The 20,958-nt window shown below is 36.4% G+C and overlaps 1 protein-coding gene across 2 annotated transcripts in view; it reads right to left on the bottom strand.

The window, feature by feature from the left end:
* Positions 1–1,211: 1,211 nt before the first annotated feature.
* Positions 1,212–20,958, bottom strand: part of SEC23A (SEC23 homolog A, COPII coat complex component) — a 31,614-nt gene continuing 11,867 nt past the window's right edge. For both annotated transcript variants that reach the window (XM_082057603.1, XM_082057604.1), the window contains 13 exons: positions 20,753–20,911; positions 19,801–19,916; positions 17,602–17,725; positions 16,342–16,422; positions 14,514–14,603; positions 12,932–13,038; positions 12,111–12,264; positions 11,330–11,407; positions 10,128–10,289; positions 8,467–8,553; positions 6,879–7,034; positions 6,195–6,260; positions 1,212–2,665 (listed from right to left, as the gene is read on the bottom strand). In XM_082057603.1, coding sequence (XP_081913729.1) covers positions 2,576–2,665; positions 6,195–6,260; positions 6,879–7,034; positions 8,467–8,553; positions 10,128–10,289; positions 11,330–11,407; positions 12,111–12,264; positions 12,932–13,038; positions 14,514–14,603; positions 16,342–16,422; positions 17,602–17,725; positions 19,801–19,916; positions 20,753–20,911 — 1,470 coding nt within the window. In that variant the 3' untranslated portion in view covers positions 1,212–2,575. The remainder of the gene's footprint in view (positions 2,666–6,194; positions 6,261–6,878; positions 7,035–8,466; positions 8,554–10,127; positions 10,290–11,329; positions 11,408–12,110; positions 12,265–12,931; positions 13,039–14,513; positions 14,604–16,341; positions 16,423–17,601; positions 17,726–19,800; positions 19,917–20,752; positions 20,912–20,958) is intronic.

Raw genomic sequence — 20,958 nt, 5'->3', positions numbered from 1 at the left:
CTCTTCCTCCAATTTCTAATCTGTGTCTAGCCAAAACTAAATATTTAAAGAAATCACTATCATAGTCAAACAGGTCAACTAGCCCCTGTGATAAGACAGCAATGTGTCACAGATACTGCACAGATCGGTGGCATCTCTTCACCACGAAATCTAGTAATGCAGATGCTAGCAAGGATTGCAAATAGCAGCCATTTATCTTTTTCAAACCACTTTCTCCTGTAGCACAACCCTACAACAAACTGTTTTAACTTTAAATGTTGATCAGTTCTCACTCATAACAAACAGATTACTTCCCCTGGTGTAGCTCACCTGATCTATGTAAACATGCAAAAGGTATTAGATCAAGTAGATGAATGAGATGTTAACAAGTTACCAGGACTGGATGGCTTTCTCACAGGAGTTCTGAAGGCAGCAAGACATCGAAGAGCAGAGGAGCCAGTGGACATGTGTAACTCATCACAGAGTCCCTCTGCCGGATGACTGGCAGACTGCTGCCCCTGTCACCCTCACCCACAAAAAGGACTGTTGAGAGAATCCTGCAAGTTCCAGACTGCTGGGATTGTGGATGGAGGCTCTAATGAGAAGCAAGACTCACAAGCCTATGGATAGACATGGGCTTTTGGGAAAGAGTCAGTATGCTTCCTACGAAGGCAAATGCTGTCTCAGTAACCACACGGACTCCTTGGAAGAGATGAATAAGCAGGTTGGTAAAGGTAATCCCTCAGACATATTAGGATTTTCAAAAAAATCTTTGACAATGTTAAATACTTGAAGCTACAAAAGAAGCTAATGTTGTCAAGAGATTGGATAAAAGAACCTATTACAGGGTGAAAGCCGATGAAAGGGTAGGAAGGAAAGCACAAAAAACCCATCCATTATCATTACTTATCGTAGAATCATAAATCAACTCATCACTTGGCGATGAATTGCTAGTCAAACAATATTTAACTGCCAAACATATTGGACACATTTAGTATTACAAGATTTTTTTAAGCTGTTTATTAGCTAAAAAACACGGTCAAGAGGGCTACCGAATTTTTATCTCCTAAACTGCCACTAGTGTGAACAGCTCAGCATCTGTGGAATTTAAACAAGTTTGATACCAATTACCAGATGAATCAAAGTGGTGAAGTTATTCTAAATTTTATCATTACTACCTTTATTTCCACATTCCATTTCAAGCACTGACAGAAACCAGCACAATAAAAAAGTGAGAGAAAAACATGTATTTTATTTGTACTGAGGCAAAGGAGCCCATCTCATTAAGACCAAAGAAATTGAGAGCATTTGATTTCATCAACTTTTTGAGAATTTACAGAAAACAAGAAAAAAAACCCTCATGTTATCACACCAGTTTATGATTTAATTTCCTATGTCAAAACTCTCCCTCTTTCTCTAGACTTGGCACATTTCTTTATTGCCCACTACCACATTTCACATCATTACTTGTCCAAATATCATATTACTTATGTAAACATCTGGTTTATGTGTAAACTTCAACAAGTAAATTGGAAATCATACTAATTCATCCACACCCAAAAAAAATCAAGTATGAACTAAATATCAAATTAATGACATCAAATTCTATATAATACTGTTTCAACAAGAACTATAACCTGTTGAATTGATAATAAAAAGGATGCAAAACCAAAAAGCAGATGTGCAGTGTTATGTATTAGTGTAATAACATCATAAGGCAATAATAAAGAAGGTAAATATACATATTTTTTAAAGTATACACTAGCCAAGACAAAAATCAAGGCTGTACCCTTAGTCAGTTCATTTTGGTAGTGTAGGATTTCTTAGCTCAAGCTAAAAATGTTAACTTTTGAGCATCTTCATCTGTTATCATGTTTGATAATATATACTTTTGTCAAAAATACAACATGTGGATTTAAATTTTGTGCAATAACATTTTTAGTTTTTCAGTTCAAATTCTTTATGTGAAAATAAAGAAAAACTCTGTTCCCAAATAATCAAGAAGGGTAAGTGGGAAGAAATATTTGAAATTAAATACTCTTAAAATGAACATGAACAATATCTCTGCAGGGAAGAAAAGTTCGGCAGCCTAAGTCAAAAGACTGAGTTCATACTATTTTTATATGCTTTTTGTTGCTTCTTTGTTCACCTCGTGCTCAAATTGAGTAATAAAAGTAGTCATATGGCAGTCTGGAAAGCCCGACATCACCAAAGATTTCCTTTATTATTCAATGTGTCTCTATAGTGCAGAGAAGAATCAACCTCAACCATTTAAAAGGGAAACTGAAATCACATCTCAATGTTGTTATAAATGATCTCAAAGTAACTATAGTATCACAGTAATCAAAGTGACTGTTCTTTTTCCTCTAATTATAACTTAATTTAATCTACTACCTGTCATTTTTACAAACTGCGGTTCACATTAAAACATTTGCTGATAACAAAAGCTTTTCTTTGAAAACAACACTGCTTTATATCTAGTCAGGCAGCTTGTGCATATCAGAGCATTCTGTTACAAGAGACATGGGAAAGTGTAAATGAGAAAAAGCTGAAATATGGCTACAGCTTATCTGTGCCTTTACTGCACTGCAGAATCTCAGGCAGCACTAGAGACAGCAAGTTTCTTCAGATGATCCATAAATACTTGCAAGCTGACATCATCAGTAAGAATGGGTGCTCCAGACTCCTGTAACATAAAAGGAAATGAGGAGAACTGATTATACTCTTTGCGAAGAAAAAGCATCTTCAAGCACAATACGTTCCATTAAATAAACACTTTACATATTTAGAAAGACCTTAGAAGCATCTCATTGTTGAAATCCTCTGACAAAAACCAGCAGACTATACATTTACATAAATTTTCATATGCTTACATAAATTCAGGCATAAACCATAACTACACTCTCTTCCATTTTAATGCATACAGCCACGGGCTGCAGTATAGCAAGACATTTACAACCACTGTATAGAGTTTTTGACAGCTGCCAAATGCTAACTCACAAATGTTTGGAAGTAAATAGAACTTCCACACCACAATTCCCGTATCATTCCTACCTCAGTGGAGCAAAGACGAGAGAAACAGAGACAACCAAGTGACACAACTAACAAATCAGTATCTGTCAGTGGACTCCAGACATATCAAAATTACAAAAGGAAGAAACAAATCCACTAAGGGTCTGATTTGACAGAGTGAAGGTCAACTGGCTTTCTGAAGGAAATCCTGGCCAAACCTTTCCTACAGCTCTGTGCCACCTCAGAGAAACACCAAAACCAATACCTGAAGGTCATGGCACTGCAAAATCAGCTCACAAAAGATTAAAAAAAACACCACTCTGGGGTGGATTTTCACAATTTACTTTTTGACCTCAGAGGTAATTTTTAGAATTCCAAGAAGTTCAAAATTGTCATTTTTAAATTATTATTTTTAAACAAATTTACAGTCTAAACAAAACAGCAGTTGGCAACTCTGCAACTGTTACATAGTAACTTTCTTAAGTCCTCTGAAACCAATCTGCCATTACTTCCATTTACAGATGTAGAAAGAATTCCTGTAAATCTCAAACATTCAACCTTTTCAAAGGTAGTAAGCACCCACATTTCCAAATTAAAACAACGCTGTCTGAACACTTACAAAATCTTCCAAAATACAGACATGGAAGTCTTAACAAGGATGCTTAGAACTGGCCAAAACCAGTCCTTTTTGAGAACTGGCCAAAACCAGTCCTTGGTTAATGATCAAAGGACAAATCCAGAAGCAGTAAGAGTTCTCGGATCACCACAATATTCTTGACCCAATACATGGCCACTCCCAGGGAAGGGCAGGAATTGTCTATCAGCTGATGGTGGCAAGACAAGAATAAAGGATGTTCTACCTATCTCCAAGCCTGCCAAATGCTAAGCCTGAGCTCCCTTATGTAAGAAGCCACAAGGGAATTACAAGTAGTTTAATTCTGAGCAGGATATAATTCAACACCTCGTGTCTTATGCATTGAAGAACAGCACATCATCCCCCAGTAAATAAACCAAAGGCACTGACAGACCCCTAAGAAAAGAGATCCCTCCCAATGACTGCTCGTGGTGATCCAGGGTAATTAAAACCAATGCACAGACTGTTCCTGAGGTTACCCCCAGCAGCAGCAGCTTTACTCTGAAGACTGGGAATCCCTCATTCTAGTAAGGTAGCAGAGTATTTGATTTGCTGGAGAATCAAGTGAAATCCAGTAAGGTCACAATGTACAATGTACTTTTCAAGTCTGAAAAGTACACGAGAATTCACTTCAGTCTTTCAGAGACCACCTTAAGTTTTGTTTTCTGTTTAAAAAAAAATTGAGCTAAGGCATAAAATGAGAACTTAAATTTAATTAACAGTGATTCAGTGACATCTAGCTGGGCATTTGATAAGATTTGTCCCACTGACCTCTTCATTTCACGTTGCAAATTCCCCATAGTTACCAAGGCAAAAAAATATTTTTAAAAAAAGCTGAAAAAAAACGCATTCTCAAATAAATGTCATATCCAATATAACCTGAAAATTTCAACTGCATCTTCAAAGACTAACCAATATAACAGAGGTGTATGAAAAGTTTGCCATTATTTTCTGCAAATGTTTCTATACTATATAAGGCACCCACTTGCTAAAGTTTAAAAAAAATCTTTACTTTCAATATTAAAACCCAAACTAGTCAAAATTAATGACTTCCTGAAACATGGTTTCAGTGGTATGTGGGTGCCCTCTTCAGGTCAATGTGGACTAGCAAATTTTTCTGTAGACTTTCGGTTATGCACAAAATAAAAAAACATTAAACAATCCAGGTAGCTCATGAGAAAAATAAGAGCAAAATAAATTCAGTTAAAATTTTTCTACAAGCACTTATATTTCTCATTTCATAATCTGCAATTGGTTCAACTTTGTTAACAAAAAACCCTGCAGTCACTGGCGGACATTATGTTGAGCACACACGCTGCAATACTACTGGGGAGATTAATACACCATTTCTTATGTTACCCCAGAACTGAATTCTTTTCAAAATTAGAAGGGAAAGCTGGGCTTCCTAAAATGTATCAAAGAGTCTCACTTGTCCAGCATGAACAATTTTATTAGAGATCAGTTCAATAATTGTTTTGTATTTGCATTTATATTTGGTATACTGTTTCATTTGCTTACTAATTATTAATAAATGAGGAGGAAACAGTTGTCCTGTACTGTTGAAAATGTCAAAACTTCAAAAATTTCCAGGTAATATTTAGATTAAAAAAAGACCTTTCAAACTACAGCATTTGTGTGCATGCTGTGGAGGAAACATGAAGTGCTGCTCAGGTTATCAACTTTGGAGGCAAAAGAGCTGGGTTCAAATCATGCTGTCCCTGACTCAATACAAAGTTTTCAAGTATTTTCAATTCTGGATCTCAGTGCCCTTTGTTGCCAGAAGCTTCATTAGAACCAACACATCCCTGTGAAAAACATACCCCAATAAAACTTACCTGACAAAAATCACTGCCATAGAATTGCTACAGAGCTCTCTCCCTCATAACTTGAACACTGTACCCTTTAGCAAAATACTCTACAAGTACAGTTAGAATGTAGCTTCAACTGTCTGATGCCATTACTTTTTCACAAGAAAATGACACTGCACTAGCATTCACCCACAGCAGTGTTTCTCTTCCCACTAAAACAGCTGAAAGTGGAAGAACATGGAACTGGGATGCAAGGTTCAAGAACACAAAATGCTCCAGAAAGTTTAACTTTTGAGCTCTCATGTAACTTCCTTCCTAAAGATAGAAGATTTGAAAGACTGATTCAGGATCACCCAGGCCACAAAAATTCTGGAAAACATCAGTACTGGTGTACTTTTCAGTTCTTGCTTATACCTAACTTCAAAATTTATTTCCCCTATGGCAAAAAGGTCCCTTAGTCTTTAGGTGTGCTAAGTGCTCTCATTCTAAGGAGTATGAAGGTCTCTGTCCAGGAAATATGGTAGACATGAAAACAGCCTAATACAAGCTTAAAAGACCAAACCAGATCATTTTTGTCTGAAGAAATGAAATCCATTTTTCTTAACTTTTGCAATTTTGGTAGCATCAGGCCAAAACTGCATTTATTTCTCAGTTTCAAAACTTGGCATTATTACTTATATGTACACAATGTGTCACTCAATTTCTGAAACAGTGAAAAACAAAATCACACATACAAGCTTCATCAACAGATTCTTACTTACCTGTCCCCATGCATACATATTGTTGTGAGTCTGAGAGGGATTTACTTTGGAAAGCAAGAAACGAGCCTTTAAAAAACAAAACACAGGCAATAAATTAACCTTCTCAAATACAAGTTTCTTATAATAAAAAGAAAAGATACCTGTGTATGAAATACGTAATTTCTGTTATTTGGAGATTAAAATGTGCACAGATACCTATTCAGAAGAGCAAGGAGAACTATAAATAAAGCCACTCCCTGGATTCTACAGCTATGATGGAGAACTGCTAACAACTTTTCAATGCAGCACAAAGTAAGCTTTTTTCTTTTTTCTAAACACTAGCAAAGCAAATGTGAATATCAGTAAGATAGCAATTAAGAAGTTTCAAAAAAAATAACACAAAGAAAAACTCTGGTAATGGTCCACAGACTCTGACATGCACTAACTTTTTGCCCTACACATCTCACACAAGGAATCTGAAAGTCCAAGTCAGTATGATAAAAATAGTAATAAAAAACAGGATTCACAAATTAGGCAAAAACCTACTATTACATATCTGTCTCTGTAAAAGCTTTAAAATTCAAAATGTTCACTTGTAATTTACACATATTTTAGCACAGAAATGCATGTTTACTACTGAAAAAAAAATTCATGACATCACTAATACAGCACCTCTTAGATTATGTAATATATACTTCACCATACCTGACTTCCTCCATGTTCTGTATCAATGTATCTGGGCATTGGAAATCTGGAATGGAGAATTTCTTGGGCATCGTCTATTGGAGCTTGTAGCAAGTGGTGAAAATTTTCATATTCCGGCATATCTTGGTAACCTGACTTACGCCACTGAGCTATGGTCTGGTGATGGGGGAAGAAAGAAGTTCAGAATTGATTCACCAGTCTTTCTTAGAAAATACAAAGGTCTTTTCAGGCGAAAATGTGCCATTGCTGGCCTCTTTTCTATCATTTATCCCTTTCAGTCCTATAGTATGCACATTAACTTTGAAAAGCCAAGATGTGGAAGTACCATACCATTAGGTTTTTTTTAAACTCTAACAATTTGTGGTCTGTCTGTTATTTTGTCATCCTTTGTATGCTAAATATTTAGTTCATGAGGTCAAGGATACCATTCACAGTTCTCTAATATGCATATACGATATCACAGAATCACAGAACAGTTTGGGTTGGAAGGGACCTCTGGAGATCATCTAGTCCAACCCACCTGCTAAAGCAGGTTCAAATATCTATGATATATAAGAAATAAATATTTATACTGATGCTTATCTTTCAGGGCCTGTAGCACAGCCTCCCGACATTCTGAGAGTGGTCAAGGTCAGCTCACCAATACAGGCTACTGTTAGGAAAGACCTGGAGGGAGCCCCAGCAGGGGTTCCCCCTCCTTTGTTTGGCAGCTGCTTTAAAGCTGAGGCTTCTTCCTGAGCTACGCGGCAGCCAGGCCTGTACCTGCCCATGCAGCCCACTCGTCTGGACCCTCACCTGGGGACTTGACTTCCCAGCCTGAACTGGGATCTGCCTTATCACTGACTGTCTGATGATCTTGACTGGAAGCTGAGCCTGGCTGCTGCCCACAAACTCCTCTGCTCTGTCGTGCTCCAGGAGCAGCCCACCCCTGCTGCTTCCTGACAGCATCTTACAAAAATACAGAGAACAATTTTTCTACTTAAGAAGTATTAAAGTTTAATAACCATTTTAATAAGTGTAGCTATGAGGACATGATCCAGAACAGTATTTCTCAAACTCTCAGCTATGAAACATTTACAGTCACAAAGCAGTAAAAAGCAGCAGTTTGGTTCCTCCAGGGAAGCAGAGCACTAGCAAGTCACAAGCATTTATATTTATATTACTAGGGGAATGTCTGTCCATCTAACTGCCAGGAGCAGTTTCATTCCTCCAAGAGAGTGCAGATGAAAGATGACTACAGAACTTGGTGTTCTGACTCCATATCCCTGAAGAAGGTCAAAATTAAATGAGTGAAAAGCAGGAGGCTTGCAGGGCATAACACTCTCAAAAGTTGTAAAATTATTGATCTAAACAAATAATCTGAATATTGAAGTTAATTCCTCTTAAATCCATCATAACAAGCAGGACTGAAACATGAGGCAATGTCAGGTGTCTATGTGTAGGCATGTCAGGTCATCAAACCATGAATCAGGAGTCTGGTATCAGCTATGCAGATGAGAGGTCAATGATGGGAGTGCATTAGAACTGGGGCTCAACTTTCAGACTCCTACAGAAAAAGAATATTTACGTAAGAAATTACAAATCTTACCTCTCCATGATAAATAAGTATCTGGAAAAAGGTGTCCATCAAGAGAATGCGATCTGGTAAAATGCTGCTGCTATCCAGAAGAACAGGCTAAGATTTAAAAATTAAAAAAAAAAATTACCAACCGATGCAGAAATGAGCAACCAAATGGCATTACCAGCTTCTTGAATCAGACACTGAAGCTTAGGAACTTTTTCAATCACTTACTAAAGCTCCGTAATAGCTTGTTTTCATGTTATACATCTGCAAGCCACACAATCTCATTCTAAAGTTATCCACCATGGTTCTGAATATAACTTCATGGAAGCAGTAAAAAAATGAATTCAAGAGCTGCAACCTCTCTCATTATTATGCCCTTTCCTAGTCTTTCAAGCACCTCCATATTTACTGATACAATGCCACTAATTTGAATGACATTTCAATGTATAAAGATTCAGTAGTTACTCAAGTATAAGATTTGGGGGTTGAGAGTTGTTTGGGGTTTTTTTAGTCTTGTCTTCTTGCACCTATTATTAGTGTGCATATATATCCACCAATACTGTACATTCATGATTTATGAATTTATGAAATCTAACATAATATTGAAGGTTTAATTCACCTTTTTAAGGGCTGTGACACTATATTGGCACAATATTATTTAACTGAATCAGTACCATGTGATTGAATTGGATCAATCTAATTAGAGATAACAAAAATATTGACAATTCCAAGAATCAAAAAGAAAGTTAATTACTCATTCTACACTGAGGTGACAGTTCCCGCTTGATCATACTTCACCATTGCATCACCCACATGACTAATTGTTATTCATACATGGGAAAGCGATCTTACACCCGTGAGTAGCTCTTTACAAACCATCTCATTACTTTAAACTCCACTTTTAAAAGTCTTTTTTTAAACTTACACAGCTAAAAAACAAAACAAAAACACACACACAAAAGAAAAAAAAACAAAACAAAACGAAAACCAACCAACAAAACCCTAACAACAGTGAGAATTCCAACCTGCCAAGATCCTTGCCTACAATGTTTATTTTCACTGTCTTATCATTTCCTCACTCTCTTATCTGCCAGACTAGTTTTGTTGTCAGGATCTTACACTTCTTTCACAAGAAAGAAGTGTAAACAAGTGTAAACAATTGGTAAACAATCTTTTTATTTTAGGTTTATACAGAACGTGCCACAATAAGGTCAGCTGGAAAGTTCTGTATATACAAATATATACATAATGGTAACCACATCAGAATCAGAAGCTTTGGATGAAGGTGTTCACACAGAGTGAATTTTGTACATTTCAAAAAACCCAACTTTTCTTTCAAACTCTACAGAAAGAGTACATTGTGAATTAAAAACATTTTTGTTGATGTTTTCATTCTGGTACCACAAAAGCAAACCCCAAACTCCTATGGCTCTCAAAACCTAACAAAAGAAATACCATTCCTTAGTTTAAAACATAATTTCACACAGTGACTTTTCCTCCCGGGACTATGCTAAATCAGAATTCTGAGATATGCCTTGTTCATAGTATGTTCTATATTAAATGAATATTCTTTCTCATGCAATAAATTTTAAACTAACACATTTTACAATATGTCACAGTGAGGACAATAATCACCCCTCAAAATAGCATATTTTAACCTACTGTTATGTTAGATATAATGATACCTCTGGAGGTCCATTGAAAGAGTAGGCATAAAGAATTGGCTGAACCATTATAAGGGACTGGGTTAGATCTTGACGCATAAAATGATGCCGATAGTAGGAGCTCTCATCTGGACTGTTGTTAAAAACTTGTAAGAAGGGAGATCTTCTCAGGTGAAACATAAACTGCAAAACAAAAACCATTTGTTCAAACTTTCACAGATCAAAAGGAGAATTGTACAAGGAGATAAATATTTTCCACAAACTACATGAGAGCTGTGCCACTAAAAAATTGAATTCCAAGTCCTTCAACATTTTTAACTTGTGTTTGCATCTTTGCCAGTTTTTACATACTCTCGTGAGAATAAGACAGAGACATCAGAATGGATAAGCCTACAAAGCAGCTTTGAATTAAAAGAAAAGTTCAATACTTCTTCTTCTTCAGTACTAACTGATAAATAGGATGACTGAATACTGCCAAGCCCTTCCTTTAAGTTCTCATGTTCCTAACAGGGAGGCTGCTGTGCATGTGAACAGAAAAAACATCCAACCACAGAGTGAAGTCGAACTTTGTTAGTAAAATGAAAAAAGCAAAATCCTCTTATTGCTGAATCAATCGCTCCACAACACTTAACACCTTGAGACACATTGGTAGGTAACTCGAACAGAAATATAATGGAATTCTATGAACAGTCCAAAAGCAACATATCTGGAGCTATCAGAATGGAGGAATCTATCAGAACAGATTATTAGCAAAGAAACTATTCAAAGTCTAATACAGTCAAGCTCAAGTTCACTTCACCAGAGAAGTGTTTCTTTTCAGGTACTATAAATCAAAGAGCAAAGAAACAAAAAGCAAAACCATATCTTTTCTCATGTTTTCTACATTTCTTCATTAAAACTGCCCTAAAGAGAAAAAAAAAACCAAAAACAGTGTAATTATCCAAATTACAAACTTGTCTTAAGATGAGGATTCCATTACAGGAGAAAAAAAAAATACACAGAGTTAATTTAGCTGTAAGGACAGAGGACAAAATGGGTCACAGCAGCACAGACAACAGCAGTGATTTGCCTAATGTCAGATGCCAAACAGTAGCTCGGGGCAGGGAGGTCTTTTCATTCCAGTATCCAGTGTAAAGCTTTTATTTTACTCTGTGCTGCAGTGCCTCTTCCTTCACTAAGCAAACTCTCTCTATCCCTTCCAGACACACGCTCCTTCTGCTCACCTGTGGGTAAAGTGAAAAGGTTTCTGAAAATCTGAAAGAGCTTGGATCATCCTTGTGATATTCTCCAAATTTCTGACACTGGAGTAAAACAAAAAATTATCTGAATTAATAAACATACAGTAATGGCATGACCAAGCAAGTAAGCTTGTTTGTTTTTAACAGACACATGATCTGAGGCGCTGACAGCTTTGCAAGCAAACAGAAACCAGTTCTTCTATTAACAAGCAGTGATTTCTTTCTGTGTGAGGCTTTAATGGCTTTTTGGTTTTTTTCTCTAAAATTGCTAAACAGAGTTAGATGATTAAACAGCCATAGAGAACATGTTCAAAATTAAGTTATTAATAAGTGCTTACTTACAAGTAAGAAATAAAATTAAAAAAAAAAAACACAAACCAACTTTTGAAAATAAAGAAATTCCATATAGTTTTCTAGACACTTCAGCTCTTTTTTTTCTAAAAATATTTCATCAACGATGTCATTACAGGCAGCAGAAAGTAGGGAAAGTTTTAATTGCTGCTAATCTCATGCTAAAATTTCTCTCAGTTGTTGGCAATTACCAAATACTGAGGAAACATCCATAAACAAACTAAGGGCATATCTGCTCTTTTTTTCATTTAAAATAGAATATCTTAGTTAATTCTGCATACCCACTTGTGGAAATGAAGTGCTCGGTTCATTTTTTTTTTATGTTTAAAGAAACAAATCACTGAACATTAGTCATTTAAGAAATACATATCTGGAGACAAGAAACCAATCTGACTCTTTTAATACAGTCTTTTACCAGTCGTATAAGTTGTCTGTCCAGCCACCTAAGCACATCGGGCCCCTCTTCTGTCTCTGCCCTATACACTGCCAATCTAGCCATGAGAATTGCAGCAGCTTCCTGGTCAAAAGATGCAGCGATGTTTTGAATCTGCGTCTGTGCATCTGCCCAGCTGCAAAAGAACAACACAAGTATTCACATCACAGCGACAGGAAAGATGTCTGACCTCAAACTATCCCTCCAAAATTAAGGCAAAGAAAGAAGTGTTAGCAGTTAAACTCCTGCTAGAACTTCAAAAATCTACTGGGTGTAAATACGCAGCCTCTCAGTTAACCATTCTTCATTAGAGGTGTCCCTTATTTGTACAGATGCCATGCAACCAGCGAAATAAAACATAATGCCACTTATAAAACAATTATTATATTAAAAACTATTAATTGTGAAAGGTTAAGCTACAGAAAACACTGTCCATTAAGCTAATCACACATTCCCACACCAGCAGTTTTCTTGTGCACCTTGCTTGCTCTTTACAATTTATAAGGTGGCCTATTAATCTGCCTTTTCATCTGTCGACAAGAAGATTTTACTAATATAACCAATGTGAGTTAACAAAATATTACTTCAGAGCACTCCCATAACATCATTATACAGCCACTGCACCTCCCAAAGAAAAAACCGCCCACAGAACCAGAGAGGCAACTGTCTCAAAGGTATAATGATGCCTTCACCACCTGCGGCACTGTGTATCCCAGAACAATAGACTACTTATATAATCCAGAGATAAAAGGCAAATACATATCCTGCTTTTTCGAAAATGATTCATCGCGAGTAAAACCTACTTTCTGGCAACTGTGGTCACTCTGATACGTCTCTGTCCACTGGAATGCTGGTACTGAGTCACAAACTGGATTGCACCACGTCCTCCTTGAGGAATGGGAGCATTGTGCTACGTACATGAGGAAAAAAAAAATAAATGGAGGGGAATCTCAAGATTTTACAGTATAATTTGAAAATGTATAAACATATCACTAGAAAAAGATAAGCTGTCTATTGTGAGGAATGTTAAGTTATATAAATGCATTGTCTGGTGCTTTAGTTGAGCACCTTAACTAAACATCACCAATAAACTTCGAGACTGTAAAGGGACGTTAGAAGGAGTTGCTGCCTCCACCAGATACCTTTAGAGCAACCAATGCTTTCTCCTTCCACATACCCTTACAGAGACAATACTTTTGTGTTACTATTGCTGATTTCATTAGAATCTCTTTGAACATCATGTGATCCACTAGAATCACAGGGCAACAAAAGTGATACTACCCGAAAATGATTAATGAATCCCAGAAAGTGCCATCAAATCGTAAAGATTGGAATCCAGGTGCAAAATGAAATTTCAAAACTCTGGTCAGTAGAAATAAAGGTTTATATGCTGCTAACAGGGTAAGTAATTCCAAAAGAGAAGGACAATTGAAATCAACTATTACATACCATGACCAGACCAGTTTTAGAGCTACTAATAAAGCAAAACCAAAATAAATATGCAAAAAGTAAAATTAAAAATGGCTAAGGTAAGTTCAAGTTTTCAAACCTTTGCATAGGTTTTAAAGTATGCAATATAGCATCCTAAATACATAGAAACTACAGACAGCTCACATAGTTCCTAAGCTTCAAATACTTGGAAGAAGGGAAAGTACGAGAAGGAAGCAGGGCAACCGCTCATCACGTTTTTATCCTCTTGCCTGCTACTGTGCTTGAGAAAACCACACAAAAATACAGGCTTCAGCAGTGTGCTGGTTTTGGCAGGGGTAGAGTTAATTTTCTTCACAGTAGCTGGTAAGGGGGCACCTTTTGGATTTGTGCTGGACACAGTGCTGATAACACAGGGATGTTTTAGTTATTGCTGGTTACAAAGAGTCAAGGCCTTTGCTGTTCCTCATACCGCCCCACCAGCAAGAAGGCTGGGGCTGCACAAGGAGCTGGGAGGGGGCACAGGCAGGACAGTTGAGCCCAACTGACCAAAGGGATAGTCCACGCCATATAATATCATGCCCAGTGTATAAAGTTGGGGGAAGAAGAAGGAAGGTGGGGGGTGTTCAGAGTTATGTCATTTGTCTTCCAAAGCAACCATTACACTGCTCCCTGCTGTCCCGGAGATGGCTGAACACCTGCCTGCCCATGGGAAGTCATGAATGAACCCCCTGTATTGCTTTCCTTGAGTGCACAGCTTTTGCTTTGCTTATTAAATACCCTTTATCTCAACCCACAAGTTTTCTCACTTTTGCTCTTCTGACTGTCGCCCCCATCCCACTAGGAGGGACGGAGTGAGCAGCTGCATGGTGGTTAGTTGCCAGCTGGGGTTAAACCATGACTAGCAGTCACATAAAATTACTGTGTTTAGTAGACAACTAGACAAATATTCATTACCTGGTTGACCACTTCAAAGTACAGCGCCAGTGTTGTAGTAGGATTAAGTCCACAAATCTTCCACTGACAAGTACCTCCTGTTCCAATCTCCTGTAGAAAGATTTTATAACACCTTTACAAATCAGAAGTATTACCTTGTTTGTGAAGTAGAACATGTGGTCACCACAGGTAATTGTTTATAACTACTCTGTCACAAGTTTCCTCCCTGCTCACTCTGTCAGCTTCTCAGACAAACACTCTCGAAAAACAGCTGCAGTATTAGATGCAGGAATAATAAACAAGGAGGTGGTTGCAAAAAGATTAAAACATTAGAAGGACAAGGAGATGGCATTGGAAAAACAGAAAAAAAAAGGTCAGCAACAGGAAAAAGTACTAGACTTTGCTTAAACAGCCCCAAGAGAAGAGATAAAAAGCACATATAAGTTAAATTACTCTTCTAAAGCACACAGTAAAACTTAAGTAGATGGCTTACACAGTGTATAGTATGTAGTTACACAGTCTCTAGTGACTAACAAGGTAACTGTACACAGACAGGGATGTATTTCAAGTGACAATTCATTTTTGTCATCCAAACAACACCAATACCCAGTGAAACCAATTAAAATAATCAGTCGTCCAAAATGGACCCAGAGAAACTGCAAAACATTCAAGGAAAATTATGCTGGCGATATTGTCACTGTGCTTGTATTCACTCTTAAAAGAGTTATGGCTAGAATAATTGTCCAGTTACCACTTTAAACAAGCTGCATGCATCTACATTTTATTCATATGTTTTACCTCTAAAACTTTAAATCAGATCATTTCAACAAAAAGGTTTTTGGAATAGAAATTAATCATATAATTGCAAGGCAACACACAAATTCACAATTAAATTTTCTATTACCTCCTATGATTTAGACATATAGCTTAAATAAGAAGATGTAAAATTTACTGGGTTTTGGGGTTTTAACTTCTATTCTAACATATGTAGTCCTTCAGATGATGAAATAAAATCTGTACCAAAACACTTAGAAAAAAAATGCTGATCGTATTGAGACTTTCAGTTCACAAAGATGCAATTATAAATACAAGGAAAATTTAGGCATGAAAAACACCTGATTAAAGCTGGTTTCATACTAGCAAGTGCTCTACAATGCAGACTGTTAGGAACAAAACTGAGACTTTTCAAATGCAAGAAATTTTGGTTACCGGCATGAATTGTTTTTTATTAGTAATCAAATGCAAAATTAAGCTGTAATAATACTGCTAGATAAGAAAATAAGTAATGATATAAGTCTGATGTAAATTTAAAGGACTTACTTCAGGAGCCTGTAATAGTTGGATAGTCTAACCAATTAATTCAATGGGCATTTGGTGAAACAGCTACAAGAACAGGAAGACAGGACTAAGATAAAGGGGATGTTTCCACGGTCTGGTGTCCTCCTGTCTTCTCAGTCTTTCTGAAGTAAATATTTTTATGGTTCTCTTTGGATAAAAGGACATAGCTCTGATTTTAACAATAAAGCATGCTAACTGACTTTCTGCTTGGTTTCTGCTATGCCAGCATATAACTTCTCTGTAATAATTTTTAAAGCAACCACTCAGTGGACAAACCTAAACAAGTAACAAAGGATTTGCAAGGTCTAATACAACTCGAATCTAATCTAGCAGTGAACAGAAGCTTATCCAAAAAACAGCCACTTGCATGCATTTAATTTAAAACCAGTAAAAAGTGAACACTATTTGTTCCGTTTATGGAAGAGTTCCAGCTCCTCTTCAAATACAGAAATCCAAAACCTTATTTTTCCACAGCAGAAAATTACCTTCATTTTCAGCAAAGTTTACTTACATTTTCTGAGACACAAGGTCCTTTAGAGTTGAGAGACACACAGGGTCCAATCGCTCCAGAAATCTTCACTTCTCTTGAAGTCTTCATATTTAGAAGAAAAACAGACATTATTTTGGCACACTAAGAATTCAGTCCTATTTTATCACTAGTTAAAGAAAAACTCAGTGTGTATCAGACTTTTGATGCCTTTAGGAAAGGTTACATATATAACAAAGCTTGATACATCTAGAGAAACTTCTCATGTGCTCACTTCCTACACTTAAGTATGTATGTTAGCTGTGCCAATTTGTACATCTGAAACAACAGTATGAGCATAAATTAAAACACGGGGAAAAGATGCTGTTATTTATAAACCTAAGAGAAAGTATACCAGATGTCTATTTTCTAGCAAAGTAATTAAAATATTCACAAGACAAAATTAAAACTGAAGACTGGTAAAATAACCCTGTGCATACCCCACAACTAATTTCTACGCTATCTCCTAAACTTATTTAGCTAAAAGCAAAATCCAGTTATTTACATTCTTCTGATGTCATTTTCCTGTTTGTAGTGATTGGTACATCCCTCTAAAACTCCCTTTTTGCATTTTCTAGGATCTTCTAACAAAACCCACAAGAATATGTACACGAAAAAAAGAAGGTTCAATTATTTGTCCTAGTAATAAAAAACTTATACAGATTTTTACTGAACATACTCTTATGAGTTCTTTTGGAAGAGATATCTATTTTTAGAAGATATATCCTATATATGTTCTACACAGCAGGATTGTCATATTTTGCAAGAACCATCACAGAAGACAGTACCTGAACCTACAGCATGCATCTCTAAGCTTCTCACAACAGTGGAGGTGAAAATGAACATTGTTAAAGTGCCAGAAGGGATTTTGATAATGGAAAATTGAAGGAAAGCTGTCCTGGACTACTTAGAGAACCTGGACCTACACTCATGAAACACTCATGACTGATACCAAAGTCTATGCAGACATCATTGTGAGTTTCTAACAGAGACACATATTCAGTTTGTCTCCCTTTTAGGTGTCCCTGAATGCAGGGTAAGAAGGAATTATTGTTATAGCTAACTCCAATTTACAGAATCATGAAACTGCAAGGAGATAAGCCAGGCAGTAACAGCTACGTCCAATCCAACCTCAACACATCTGTTTAACATGTTCCCAAAAATTCTTAAAGGGCAAAGATTCCACAGTTCACAGCCATCCTGTTCCCAGTGCTTCACTAACATGCTCCATTTTTGTATTCTTACCTTTATTTCTAATGTGCCACCAAATCCCATTTTAAATTGTCCTTGCATATCTTTCGTGAATACTCTCTGAAAGGTTTGTTTGAATAAAGATGTATTGAAAGAGTCTCCCATTACCATGTAGCCTCTAGGCAACAACAAAACAAACAAAACCTTCAAGTTAAAACAGATTACTTATAATGCAATAATTTAGCACACAGGATTTATATAGCTTATTTCTATTAAAGGCTAAAACTAAAGACAGTTTATTGTGAGGCACATTTTTGCCTTCTTAAAATGGACTATCATTAAATTGGTATTTTGCTGCAATGTTAGAGATGAAATTTTTAAGTGAGCTTCTTGCCAAAGCAGCATCTTAAGATCATTGTGATTATAATATATAACAAAATCTGTCACTGTAAAATTGTTATACTGGACTTAAACACTACAAATGTCTTGTAACCTTGTAAAGTAATGTCAGCTTACTTCTAATAGTCAATACTCCAAAGTTAGTTCCACACCATTTTGTGTAGTTCACTCATTATTTCAGGTTTAAATCTATGCTCAAGAAGCATGATTTATTTTTATGCTTAGCAATATTCTGTGGATGTAACTGCAACAGTTGCCACTTATCACAAAACATCATACACTACATTTAGGAAATAGTAATGGGAGATATTCTTTTTATTAATTTAAAAAATAATTAAACCATATTAGTAAAATATGTTAATAGGTCAAACATTACACCCAAAAGAGGTTATATCATTTTCAGGTGCATACTCAAAAATAGAAGAAAATAGACATAGGCAGAATCAGAAATTCCTCCCTGTATGTAGGATGTAACCAAACAGAAAACAGGAACAGGTGTAGGAGAAACAAACTATACATTAAGGCTAGTTTTGCTGGAGTCACAAGAGCAGACAGAAAAATTATGCACATTATAGAAAAATACAGCTTGAGTTTGATGCAGAAAAGGAATAGGAATCAAATATACAGGTAAAGTCATAATCTTAAAGATACTGAGCAGTGGAAACTCCCAAGTTAAGGCTATACACACAACTCCAAGAAGAAGCAATCCAGCAGTGATTACTCTGGACTAAAACTCAGAAGCATATGTTCACCACAACATGCGGCTGCACCTCTCATTCTTCTTGGTATGCCAAGGTATGTAGCATGTGCTTAAGATTCTCTCTCGTATGAAGATACTGATAGACAACTAAGGCCCATTATCTGCAGATATACCAGTAATTAAACTGATAGCAAACATGCTACATTTAATTTTACCTGCAGTTGGTACTGACAAAGCTAAGAGTAACAAGCAAGAAAAATGAGCTTGGCAACAGAATCCAGACTGAATACAGAAGTCTAGCCTAAAAATCAAATGGTATGTAAAGCACATGGCTATACTTCTAAAGATGAAATGTTATAAGCATAGGAAAGACTTTCAGAAAGAAAAGACAGTCTTTGAAAAAATATGGAGGAAGAATTGGCAGGATTTACAAAATCAATGAGGTACTTAACATGCAAGCAAGAGTCAAAAGCTATTCCAGACTGTAGATCTGCAAACAGGAAGGGTGAAGGTGTCATCCACAGTGACAGAAAACAGGGGAGTGGTTTCATGAGAAAGACTAGAACCTGCTCTGATCATATTAAAGCGAACTGATGGCAAGACAAGCTGGAAGGAATACAAGACCACATCTGAAATGTAGAACTGGACAGATGGAGCAAAAGTCAGGAGCAACATATGTACCTGATAGTCGCCTAAGACAGTAGTTGAACCTATGAACAACAGTATATACAAGGGCATCAACAAGACAGAAAGAATAACACAAGGTTTTGTACCACTCTGAACAGCAAAAAAGGAAGGATGACAGGTCCTTATCTTTACAGAAACCTGCAGCTTACTGAAAAATAGAAACAGTGCATAGGATAAATTGCCTGTTTAAAAGACATCCATGTTATTTAAGCCGCAAACATTATATTAACAGAAAAACAGCAAATCCCCTTCTGATTAAACCCACAATTGTGGTGACAAATTTGCCAGAGGTTGAAACATTTCACAACTCCAGTACAAATGCAACCATCCCAGTGTATCAGAGTAGGTTTGTGCATTTTTCTTTTTAAAAGTAGAAGAATGTTTTTGGTAAGTGCTCCTGTTAATCAATCAAAAAAAAATTAGAAACTGCATCTTCATATACTACTGAAAAATGAATAGGCACATACCCAGTGTAGTTGGGACAACACTTCATCTCCAGTAGACCAGTCTGATCCAATGCACATGCATATATGTCAATAACATGACCATTTGTTGCAGCCCGATTAGCCAGGGCTTCAAAATGCTAAATCCAAGATGAAAATAACAGTTCATAGCAATTTATAATGTGAACTCTCCTTATCTTCATATTGAATCCTAAACTCCCCAAATTTTTCTAAGACAACATTATCAGACTTTATACACATGATATTTTAATACAAGCCAGAAGAATATTTTTTTCCTGAAGCTAAAATTAAGTCAGCAATTTTTAACACTTTGGGGTTTTTTCCTCAGCAGTTGAGAACCTGACCGACACTAGACAGACCAGTGGTTGCTATTTAAACTAGAAAATTACCTTGATTTTTTTTCTTTTTAAACTTTGCATTAGCTACTAGTTCCAACACACAGAATTGAATGTACCTTTCTAATCTCAAGTGTCTATAATGACAGGTGCCTGTGACTGAGCTATTTGTTTAAGCTCCCATTATAAACAGTTAAGATGAATTCCACAGGTTCTGGATGCAGTTCACCTGCTCAGACATACATTTAAGATGAAATTAACTATGCCTGAACTCTACTGCCTAACCCTTCCCCATCTACAGTGAGTTTTGAGCAGCTGCATTAGAAGCAGACAGCCTTACTCTAGAGATATCATTTAGTCACATAAATCTTTTCTGACTTAAACCAGAGAAACACTCCAAACAACTCGAATGTGAGCTAGACAAAGCCCAAACTCAATATACTGAAATTTATTAAGAAATTCCTGAAGACATAACACTATTCAGAGACAAGTAAACAAAATCACACAATTCCCACTTCTTTATACATTTGCTACTACTAACAGTATTTTACAGTGCCAGACAATGTAAATGTTTACTCACTGGTAAATTGCTTAAAATATCACCCAAAAACATCTCTTACCTTAGTACCTTTTTTAACATATTTAGCATTGTCTTTTTCAATGTCATGCCATGATCTTATAGGTAACTTCAACTCATCCCCTACAACCATGCCAGGTCCTTGTGTAGCTGGTCCTCCAATGAACATCATTATACGTGCACCGGTATTAGGAAAAGTGCACTGCAGGAAATAAAACACAAATAAAACCATAGGGTTTTGCTACAAAC

The sequence above is a fragment of the Streptopelia decaocto genome (genome assembly GCF_964273445.1).
Source record: "Streptopelia decaocto genome assembly, chromosome: 7".
Lineage (NCBI taxonomy): Eukaryota > Metazoa > Chordata > Aves > Columbiformes > Columbidae > Streptopelia > Streptopelia decaocto.
Note: the sequence above shows the minus strand (reverse complement) of the source record. Positions and strands in the feature narration are given on the sequence as shown.